Raw genomic sequence first — 10,689 nt, 5'->3', positions numbered from 1 at the left:
CCGCCCTGCTGACAGGCTTGGCCTCTGCCGCCGAGTCAGACGCTCTTCACTCAAGTTCTGCTCGTCCCAAACACTCATTGGAGTGAGTTCCTCCATGGGAGAGGACGAGACAGTGGCAGAAGTTTGGGGGTTCATCACAAGGACACGGCGTACAAAACAAATATGCTTTTATTGTTCCTGTTGCATTACCAAGTCAGTATTCAGTGCAAGTCATTCATGGAGTCTATGTTTCTCCTCCCTTCACTCTGCTGCTAAAATACTGTAGTTGTAAAGTACAAGCAAAGTATTACAAGCATGCCAACTTGGACTGAAGAATGGTGTTTTTGACTGTTAGTTTGCCCACGTTGAGTCTCGAATCCACATTTGTTTTGACTTTTCATTTGTTTCACCCTGTATCATTCTGGATTTTACATTACAATTCAACGTGATTTGGGACCTTAAATTCCATTTTTTTATGCTGTTAGTAGTTTTATGTTTGTAGTTTTGTTTGTCCCAGGTTTGTAACAAAATGGCTTACAAATTGGGATTCAGATTTAGACCTGAAACTAATTTTTATTCAGTCTACAGTGAATCAATCACTAAACTGGGAAAAAGAAACTCCCCCCATTGACTATTAGGGTCTTAGCTAAACAAAGATTCTACAATGAAAGCTCAGTTAGAACCCAAGAAAGTTTGTCTCACTGTCCAGGTTGCAAGATCAAGTTGAGTTTAGTGATGAAACACGACTAGCAGGGGAGATTTCTCAGGGTGTCCTTCCAACTCAACTGGTTTCTCTCCATGAGGAAGATCATAGGTTCTAGTCTGAGCTTTTCGCCGATGGCTATCAACCTTTTTCTTGAACTCATTTTGTTCATTTTTTCTGGTGAGTGTGGGAACACGGACTGAACAGTTCCTCCTCAGCTTTCTCCATGACAAGATCTTTCTTGGATCTAATTTCCAAACATGAGAACCAGACTCTTGGAGTTAACTGAGCTCACACCTAGTAGGTCGCTTTGTGATGGAGTCCACTTCAGCCTGTGGTAGATGAGGGGATGAGCCTCAAAAATATGGTTATTGAACAGTGAGACAATGGTTCTACTCTATTTGTCGATAACTCAACTCTTCTCCAGAGAGAACTTCATAACTCCTCTCATCCAGAAGAGATACATGCTCCAGTCAAACCTCCTATTGAGACTTCATGTTCCAGCCATGAATGTTTGTCTTCAACTGGTGTACGTATTTGTCATACGGATGAGTGACTACGGTTCATATAAAAATAATTTCATCTTCACACACGCAACACTGAGAGGTATCAACAGTTCACGCCGCAGCAGTGCCTCTGCTTCACCTGCACCTGGAGCGTGAGGCCTCCAGTGCTTTCTGATGTCTCCGTTTGTTGAATCTCTTCACGTAGCTGTTGCTCTTGAGCAGTCCGTCGCCCGGCTTCAGCTTAGCACCCAGCAAGGTGAGGAGGTCGCTTGGAAGGTGACGCCTCCGGTGGTAAATGTGACCCATTACGATGTACCTGGTTCCTGGAGAACAAGTAGCACAAGTGTGAGTCTCGTGTCAGGACACTATCAAAACGGTTCCAATGTTTTGGCCCTTTGACACACACGTTATTCCTCTTCATAAAACAAGACATTTTTTTCAATTCACAAGTGTCCTACCAAGCTTGATGTCGGGGCAGGGCTTGCTGCACTTGTACGTGTCCACCACTAGAAGGCGCACTTTGAAGAAGAAGCTGTCGGGGGACACGAAGAGTCGACTCATCTTGTAGAAGCCTTCGCTGCTCACCATCAGCGTGATGATTCGGATCCCTTTTCTCAGCACGTCGATGTCGTGCACGATCCCGTTGACCGCTGACGGCGACAATGAAACATGTCACTTTGATCAAATGTCAATGGTTTCACTAAAAATCTCTCTACAGTTGTTGTCTTTAAACATCAGACTGGAGGACAGTGCACTGTACCAGTGGCCACTTACCAAACTCGCTGTAGCAGTAGGACTCTTTCTCATCCTTCTCTTTCTTGCACTCACTTAAGCAGTAGGCGTCGTGGCTGAACTCCGACTCTGCAGGAGACATGACGGGATTAGATGAAGGCTGACTCTCATTACAGGGTCATAAACCAGGAAGTGCTCGTCATTACAAGCTTCTTATTGGAAGATTTCACGACATTTTGAGCGTCTGACTGAAATGAGACATTCAAGCAAAACTCCCGACTCACTTTGTGTTATCAGTTTTCTAATTCTGAAGGGGAAACAAACTCATTTTTAAAGCTGTGAGGTATCTAAATCTTGTTATAAAGCTCTAGTTCAATGCTGTGAAAACTGAAAAACTCAAAGTCAACTGACCCGCCTCTGCGCTCACTGCAAGTAGCAATGAGAAACAGGTTAATGCTGTGCGTGGCTGGAGGCGGAATGAAGAATGGCATAACTTTAAATGTAGACTGCAAGCTTGCATTTCCCCCTCTGATGTAGCTTGCCCACCTTGAGTCCCAAATCTGTCATGCTCCGCTATTGGTCAGTCCTTTTCTTTGTTTCTTCCTGGATCATTTTGGATTTGGGGTTGTGATTCAATGAGATTTAGGCCCTCAAAATTGAAAATTCAAGGTTTGCCCCATGACATGGCGCATGCAGCCATCAAACCAGGTTTTAAACCAGAATCTAATTCTTATTTAGTCTGAGTCAATGCCTTGACTTGGAAAAAAACTGCCTCCATCGATGATGCCAAACAAAGATTCTACAGTGAAAAGCTGCTCTCCAATCAGAACCAAAGATAGTTTTTCTTTGTTCTTCTAGCTGCTGGATCAAGTTGAGTGTACCTTGGCTGCGTGGTTTGGTTGCTCTTAAACTTATTGATACAGTTTGAGAGAAACGTATTGAAGTTTGATGAACATATTAACAGCTAAAATGGAGCGTGGTAGTAAAGCCTCAACCCGTGATCTTTCAAGGTCAAGAAAGGTCAAGTCTTTGGGCATGAGAAGTGATGAAGTCAAAGGGGACCTCATGTTTGTCCTCCCTGAAGATCAGCCCTTACCTCGTTTCAAGATGTCAAACTGGTAGAGCAGACTGGAGGAGCGGCGATTGAAGGTGGCATGTGGGCGACTGTTATTGTGATTCCCAGGGCTGATACTTGACTGGTGCTGCCCGGACTTCCCGGGGCGGTTCTCCTCTGGGTCCAGATGTCTGCTAGGAGGATCTCTCTGTGGCGCAGAAGCCGGCTGATGAGGCTGAGCTGGCTGAGGGTGAGGGGGACTCTTAGGTCTGGAGTTCGGAGGACCATCTGGTTCACCCTGGCGTGGAAGGCTCAGGAGGGGGTCCTGGTTGGCTCTCTGCAGGGTTCGGTTGGCAGCTGTTGCTCCACTCAACGGAGTTTTAGGTAGAAGACCAGCGGCGTCTCCTCTGTTTTTGTCAGAGATGAGCTCCACCAGATGGTCGGTCTTTGAGCTCTTCTTGCTCTTGTTGTGAGGAATGTGGTGACGCGGGACAGGTGACAGGTCGCCGTGTTTTGGCCAAACACCCGCCGGTAAAGAATGATGGGTGAATTTAGACTCGCTGGTTCTGCTGCTCTTCTCCAACAGTTCATTGATGGGCAGGGATGGCTCTTTGACCACAAGCCTGCTCTGGTTACTCTGCGCTGAATCCACAAAGCTGCTCGGGTTCTTCTCAGTGTACAACCCTACATTTGATTCAGAGAAGCAAAAGTAAAAAAAAAAAATCAAGAATGCAAAAGACAACACAACTATGTCACAGTCAAAGGAAAACCATTTTCTTAGATGCTGTTTATGTCTTGAGGAAGAAGCAGGGAATTTGCATGTGCTGTAGAGCAGAAAATAATGGGGAAATCATTCATACTCACCATTTGCGACTTGTTCCTCAGCATTGAGGGAAGGAAACTGGAGGAACAAGAGGACCAGTGTAATCCAAACCATCGTGGTGATACTGTGTCTTTCTGTGAAGGTGGGTGAAGGAGTGGGCACTTTTATGCTCAACGGACATGGGACGGGTCAAGCAAGGGGGACGTCCCAGAGGCCAAAACAAACACTCCCGTCTTTTATTCTAATCGACTTTCTGTTTTTAACCGATGTAAAAAGCATTACAAACACGTTTCTATCTTTAAATAAAACACCTCGTTTTCTTCTTTACATACATATAATGGTGAATGGTGAATGAAAGCTTCTCGCATGAGGTTCTACTCCACCCCGTGGTGATAAGGAGACACGGCATTAACTTAAAACATCTTGCTCTTTACTATTCAAAAATATTAATAACAAGGAAAGAAATATGACTTTATATTAAATGAAATTAGTATTAAAAAATTTAATAAAATGAATATGAAACAAAACAAAGTCCAATCTTGGTTGAGATTTGATGCCTCTCGTTATTGCCGTCGTATATTTGACACAAATAATATGAATGGCAAAATGTATTAATACAGTTATAGTAAAAAGATCAAAGAAAGATATCCAAAAACGCGACCCAGATGGGACTCGAACCCACAATCCCCAGCTCCGGAGGCTGATGCCTTATCCATTAGGCCACTGGGTCATTACGTGAGCAGCGGCAAATATTACAAAATAAACCCGTAACTGTCAAATCTTTGCCCTTAAATATGACGGTAAAAGTGCTGTGATTGGCGCAGATGGATCAAAAAGCACCGGTTTACGGTGGTAGTTATTATGTCGCGACAGCGAATGAACGGTGTTCGCCATGACGTCGCTCGGGTGAACCAGGTGAATTCACTTCCGGAGTGAAAACAGTCACAACCAAACATTCAATACTGGCGTGTTCTACAGACATTAGCCTTGATATATAACTGCTATGTTTTTTTCCTTAAAAAAGAGAAACTACCAAAGCTGTACCATCGAAAAGAACGGCGGAGCAACTCATGACCAGTAGGTGGCAGCACACACCACGACAACTCAAGCAACGCACCGAGTTAAAAAGGAGAGGAAGCCACTCGCCTGCCAAGCGAAACATATGTGCCTTGTTCGCTGTTTTTCCGCGTTATGTTGTTGTCTGTCTTGTCTTTTGTGAACGTGTGGGATCGTAGTTCCGAGCTATGCGCGTCGTCACCACACTAACGTCTAGCTAGCGGCTTGCATGCGGACATAAACGCGCGTGTTGTTGTTGGGTTTGTTCAACGTGGCGGTATGTCAAGCGGTTGTAGCATTCGACGAAACCAGTTCAAAAACAACGGAAAAGACACAAACGTAAGAACAATTGACACCGATCACCACTAACAACCAGTCGATCTTAACTGACTACTTTTTGTGAACCAGGCGCTGAGGCGCAGGAGGTTAGAGGTCAACGTCGAGATCCGCAAAGCGAAGAAAGACGGTGATATTCTGAAGAGGCGGAATGTAAACTCTCTTTTGGACCAGTCTCTTCCTCAGGTAATTTTATTGCAACACCTTTAGCTGGTGTGACCTTCAGGTGAGCGGCCGCACGATGCGCTGCATTCTGTTACAGGGAACAAGAATCAAAGTCATTTCGACTCGTTCATCTGCTTTACATAAGTCGCCCCTGTATTGGGATTTTTAAACAAATGAAATCCCAATTATTAACAATGAATTCTGTAACGTTTAGCCCGTATTGACATGGCGGTAAATAACCATGAAGAATGCAATTCTCTTTCGTTCATATATTGTCTCTTTGGTTAGTCTTTCATGGCATGTTTTCCACCCACAGACCGACCACCAGTGCTCTTTGGAAACAATTGTTCAACATGTAGAAGGCCAGGATCTTGTTTTGCAACTTCAAGCCACACAGACTGTGAGGTGAACAACCCCCTCCTAGTTCACTGTAATGATTGTGTCGTTATAGTGCACGTTATTCCAACATTAAATGATGCAAATGTAATCATGACTTCCAGTCAATGTTCCCTCTGATTTCTCATGTGTCTGAGCAAACCCACAAACTCTCTGAGCTGTCACCCGGACCACTGTGAGCGACCTGTCGCCATCGGCTGTGTCTGTCATAGTCTATAATAGTGTTAAAATATTGAAAAATGTATTTACAATTTGTGTAATTCACATGGAGGAATAGAACATGTGTGAATTTTTATTTTAAAAAAAGCATTTGTTTGTTTTTGAATTATATATATATATATAAGAATCAAGAATCTTCTAATACACTAAGTAAACTAACTGTAGTCATTGAAGGCACAATAGACAATTGAGGGTGCTGGATATAAAAGAACTTCAAGCAACTTTTATGAACATTTAATCTCAAATAGATTGATAAGGCATGTGTCTGTTGTGAGACTGAATTTTGTCCACATGAGGCCACCGTATTCGCTGACTGCTCCTCATGGAGCAGCAAGCCTATGTAGATCAGGCTAAAATGAAGAAATAACAGGTTTCTTTCACTGACTACACAGTTAATTTCCTCACCTGACTAGCGTGTAGTCTCTGTGTATTGTAGTCTGAAACCTGCGCTGCAACAATTCTCTCTCCCGTGCGTAACTCCGCCGCCCCAATTGGCTCAGTGCATGTGCACATTTTGGACCAACCACGAGCGACTTGAAGAGAAATCAGCTCTTAAACATCAGCCAGCTCCAATAGTTCACTTCAAATAGCAGCTATTTTAGTTGCTGTTAGTTCTATTGTGTATGTGGCGGACGGTCTTAAGCACCCCTGCACCGAAGGACCTGTGGACACACACAGTCAAACAGCGCACTCAGCGCTTCATTTTGTTGATCTAATGTCGTAAGGCTTTATGTCTTGACGGCAAGAAGCCCTGTGTTCCAGAAATTGCGGTAATTTATGTTCAATTCAGGATAAATTTTTGTTGTGTACACTAGATGGTATCAACTCAGCTTAGAGGGAGCATTGCTTCCAGTTGTGTTGCATTCATTTCTTTTTGACCTTCTCTGGCTTGTGTCTCAAGGAAACTTCTCTCCAGAGAGGCAGACCCTCCCGTCGACGCCATCATCGCTGCAGGTCTCCTCCCGAGGCTTGTCAGCTTCCTGGGACTCCTCCACTGTCCTGCCCTTCAGTTTGAGGCCGCCTGGGTCCTGGCCAACATCACCTCAGGCACCTCAGAGCAGAACTGGGCTGTGATAGAAGCTGGGGTCATTCCAGCCCTCGTTCACCTGGTTGCGTCACCTCACGCCCAGGTCAGGGAGCAGGCAGTCCTGGCCCTCGGCAATATCGGAGGTATTTCTCCCCCTCAGCCTTCATAGCCCACAGCTCAATGCCTTCTTTCAAATGAATGAAAAATAGATCTGAATCCGTTTGTCCCCAACTATCCAGGTGATGGACCGCATTACAGAGACCAGGTGATCTCCCATGGTGGGCTGCTGTCGCTGCTGGCTTTGCTGACGGAACCTCTGTTTTCAACATTACCTGTGAGTCCCTGACAGAGCCTCTGTTGAGAAATGAAATGTGCAAAAACACAGTATTTTCTATGACAATGCATTACATGTTTGACCCATTCATCTCCTCTTCTCCAGGCTAGTTTTGTGCGTCATGTGGCGTGGGCACTGTCCAACATCTGCAGACACAAGAACCCAGCGCTTCCTTTGACCGCCGTGCAACAGCTGCTTCCGGGCCTGGCGCGGCTCTTGCACCATGGCGACGATGAAGTCGTGGCTCACGTCTGCAAGGCGACGTCCGACCTGTCCGATGGCTCAAATGAGAGGATCGAGTTAGTGGTGCAAAGTGGTCTGGTGCCCCGTCTTGTACAGCTACTGGCCTGTGGGGAGACTTGTATCGTGGTATGTGTGTTTATAAAGCGGCAAATTGTGTATTGTGGTGCACTGTGATGTTGAAGTGTTTTTCTTTGCAGGCCCCCGCACTGCGAGCGCTCGGCAACATAGTGACCGGGACTGATGAACAGACCCAGTGTGTTCTCAATGCAGGTGCCATGGCTGCGTTCCCTCACCTCCTGCACCACGAGGAACCTGACATCAGGAAGGAGGCCACTTGGACTCTGTCCAACATCACTGCTGGGAAGGACTCTCAGATCCAGGCAGTCATTTCTGCAGGCCTGGTTCCTCTGCTGGTGGAGGTCCTCCAAAAGGTTGTCTGTCTCAACATAATCTTGGTTTGATGCATGATATTATGAACTGCATTCACTGTGAATAGGCTGAGCATGGCTTTTTGCCTCAGCACTTTTTTCATAATATAGTCAATGTCTGTAGTCTGATTTCATTGATGTGATGTTAACTTCATTTTTGTCCTCTCTCGCCCCCGCAGGGAGACTTAAGTACACAAAAAGAGGCTGTGTGGACAATCACAAACATGACCAGCGGGGGCACTGTTGAGCAAGTCTCCTACCTGGTTCATTCCAACGTGCTGGAGCCGCTACTCAACATGTTGACCATTGACGACACTAAGATCGTCCTGGTCGTGTTGAACGGATTACGCAATATTCTGCAGGTATGTATACGTACAGTGTTTCCCCCAGGTTTTTGTGTTGTGTGGGGCTGGACAGAGCGATCGGTTGAGGTTGGCTATGGTAACTGTCGTATATATATATATATATATATATACATACATATACACATACACATACACAGTGGTACCTCGGTTTCTTGACCACAATCCGTTCCAGGCAACCGTTCGAGAAGGGATTTGTTTTATATCTGAATCGATTTTTCCCATTACAATGAATGGAAAAAGAAACAATACGTTCCAAGCCTTAAAATAGGCTTTTGTAGGAGTGAATGTAGAGTGTCTGCTGCAGGTGCGCTGTTCCTCTATGTGTGTGGCCGCTGCATGTGGGAGGGGTTGCCGAGTGAGTGACGTCTCTCCAGAAGTGAAGAGGTGCCCGGTGCGTGTCCAGCTCTGAATGTGCGCTTCTGTGCAGTTTGGCTGTGACAAAGTCATAAACCAAGTCACGCTCTGTCCCAGACTCGCCTCATCCCTGTCCCAGCTCCAGCCCACAACAGGACATCAAACCCTGGAGTGAGCGCTCCAGCCTCGGAGGTGTGGAGAGCGAGCAGCTCCCCTGTGACACTCTACCACGGTCCAGTGAGGAGACAGGAAAGGTTTTACACCTTAATATGAAGAAAAAACAGTCAGTAAATGTAGCTAACGGGACACGTCTGCATACAGAGGCTGCGTTATACACAATAACAAAGTGCGTCGTGGGTCAGCTGATCGGTCCGCGCACGCTATGTTTTTTCCGGTTTTTTTCGGGGGCGTTCGAGTTCTGGGTTTTCGTTCGAAATCAGAAGCAAAAAAATCTCGAAATTTTGGTTCGAAATCCGATTTATTCGGATTACAAGTCTTTCGAAAACTGAGGTACCACTGTATATATATGTGTAAATATATATATGTATGTATATATATATTTAACTAATAACTAAGAATTTAATTGTAATTGTTTAAATATTGTAATATTCTACACGGCTTTTGAATATACTATGGTGAAATATTGTTGCCTATTTTCACAGATGGCATGTGAAACCGGTGAGGTGGAGAAACTGAGGTTGTGGATTGAGACGTTTGGTGGTTTGAATAAACTCAAAGCTCTGCTGTCTCACAGCGCTGGAGCTGTTGTTCATGCTTCAGTCAGTGTTTTAGAAAATCTCTATTCTCATGAGGTAAGTGCTCTCAGACCTTAGAGGAGGCCTCATGATATTTGTTTTTTTTTTTTTTACATATCCCTGGTGGATTTTATTAATGATGCAACTTGGGGAGGAAAAAAGGAAATATGTGATTGAAAAATGATTAAAGATTTTTTCAGTTTCAACGTCTCTGTCTGACCTTTCGTGCGTGTTGATGTGTAAACCTCCTTTATCTGACAGCAAACATCACTTTATTGTTATTGTGAGTTAAATGAGTTCCCGCAGCGGCACTGACAACTCTTTATTTAAAGGCCACATTTCACTTTAACTGTTTTTACTGTGTGACTTTAAAATGAGCTTAACTAAACGTTGGAGTCTGGTTTGTCTATTTATGATGTATGAGACAATCCTTTATTCATATGTTCCCATTACAGACATCAATACATGAGATCAGTAAAAGCATGAATCAGATGTGAGCAGTGGATGCAGCAACATGAACCCAAGAGAATAAATGTGTAAATAAAGCACCAGAACCTTCCCTCTCAATCACAATGATGATCTGTGTCACCCAAACTACATAACTGTCCAAAAACCTGATTGAACCAGAGCATGCAAAAACACCCATCACTCATGATATATTCTTATGAAGTCTTTTTTCGTCGACTGTCTTCTGTGTTTCGGAGTGGTGGAGGTCATCATGGCCTGGCTTCCTCAACTTCCACACTGTGTGCAGAGACAAGTGTCATCAGTTAAACCAGGATGGTGCAGCATATCATGGTCAGCTAAGACTGGACAGTCATGACTGTACAGCAGTGTTTTGCAACCTTTGTTTTAAGCCGTGGACACTGTTGAATGAAAACCTCAACCAACACGCACTTGTGCTGAGTCAAAAGTCCAATCGAAAATCCCTTGTAACTTGTGTCAATTATTGCTACTGACACTCTGCTGTTTTCAGAATTTCAGTTGTGCATTCGACCGCCTTCTTCACTGTGAGTGTGTGTGAGAAGAGGAGCACTGCAGCCAGTAGTGGACGGGCCAACGCATCCGCATCTATAGTGTGTTGCATGTGGCTGAATCCATGTGACCTCCTCACGTTGGCAGATCGTCAACACGTTCTGTTCATTATTTGTTGTTCATTATTTCATGTCATCATATTGCCCACCTCTGGACGTCCAGTAAAACGTTGTGGTCAA

At 44.7% G+C, this 10,689-nt stretch overlaps 2 protein-coding genes and 1 non-coding gene across 3 annotated transcripts; 1 reads left to right on the top strand and 2 right to left on the bottom strand.

Moving 5' to 3' along the window:
• Positions 1 to 325: 325 nt before the first annotated feature.
• On the bottom strand, positions 326 to 4,055 carry LOC128754565 (UPF0450 protein C17orf58 homolog). Its single transcript, XM_053857275.1, has 5 exons — positions 3,839 to 4,055; positions 3,017 to 3,658; positions 1,963 to 2,049; positions 1,647 to 1,838; positions 326 to 1,511 (listed from the first exon to the last, which is right to left on the bottom strand). The coding sequence occupies exons 1-5, from the start codon at positions 3,909 to 3,911 to the stop codon at positions 1,324 to 1,326; spliced, it is 1,182 nt and encodes a 393-aa protein (XP_053713250.1). The 5' UTR covers positions 3,912 to 4,055; the 3' UTR covers positions 326 to 1,323.
• Positions 4,056 to 4,454: 399 nt separating this feature from the next.
• trnar-ccg (transfer RNA arginine (anticodon CCG)) lies at positions 4,455 to 4,527 on the bottom strand. Its single transcript has one exon. It is a non-coding gene; the product is annotated as a tRNA-Arg (tRNA).
• Positions 4,528 to 4,917: 390 nt separating this feature from the next.
• Positions 4,918 to 9,698, top strand: LOC128754074 (importin subunit alpha-1-like). Its single transcript, XM_053856401.1, has 9 exons — positions 4,918 to 5,192; positions 5,262 to 5,375; positions 5,671 to 5,759; positions 6,871 to 7,139; positions 7,236 to 7,330; positions 7,436 to 7,699; positions 7,771 to 8,004; positions 8,181 to 8,363; positions 9,383 to 9,698. Exons 1-9 carry the CDS (start codon positions 5,133 to 5,135, stop codon positions 9,551 to 9,553), a joined length of 1,479 nt encoding a protein of 492 aa, XP_053712376.1. The 5' UTR covers positions 4,918 to 5,132; the 3' UTR covers positions 9,554 to 9,698.
• Positions 9,699 to 10,689: the final 991 nt, after the last annotated feature.

This window comes from Synchiropus splendidus, chromosome 2 (assembly GCF_027744825.2).
Source record: "Synchiropus splendidus isolate RoL2022-P1 chromosome 2, RoL_Sspl_1.0, whole genome shotgun sequence".
In the NCBI taxonomy this organism is placed as follows: domain Eukaryota; kingdom Metazoa; phylum Chordata; class Actinopteri; order Syngnathiformes; family Callionymidae; genus Synchiropus; species Synchiropus splendidus.
The sequence above is the reverse complement of the archived record's forward strand: the minus strand, read 5'-3'. Positions and strand labels throughout refer to the sequence as shown.

What these genes read in the sequence shown, in the direction of transcription:
- LOC128754565 (XM_053857275.1), bottom strand. Translation starts at nt 3,911, where the DNA reads ATGGTTTGGATTACACTGGTCCTCTTGTTCCTCCAGTTTCCTTCCCTC. An exon ending in TGAGGAACAAGTCGCAAATG is followed by an intron (nt 3,659 to 3,838) that starts GTGAGTATGAAT and finishes AATCAAATGTAG; the next exon opens with GGTTGTACACTGAGAAGAAC. An exon ending in CTACTGCTACAGCGAGTTTG is followed by an intron (nt 1,839 to 1,962) that starts GTAAGTGGCCAC and finishes TGTCGCCGTCAG; the next exon opens with CGGTCAACGGGATCGTGCAC.
- LOC128754074 (XM_053856401.1), top strand. Translation starts at nt 5,133, where the DNA reads ATGTCAAGCGGTTGTAGCATTCGACGAAACCAGTTCAAAAACAACGGA. An exon ending in ACAACGGAAAAGACACAAAC is followed by an intron (nt 5,193 to 5,261) that starts GTAAGAACAATT and finishes TTTGTGAACCAG; the next exon opens with GCGCTGAGGCGCAGGAGGTT. An exon ending in CAAGCCACACAGACTGTGAG is followed by an intron (nt 5,760 to 6,870) that starts GTGAACAACCCC and finishes TTGTGTCTCAAG; the next exon opens with GAAACTTCTCTCCAGAGAGG.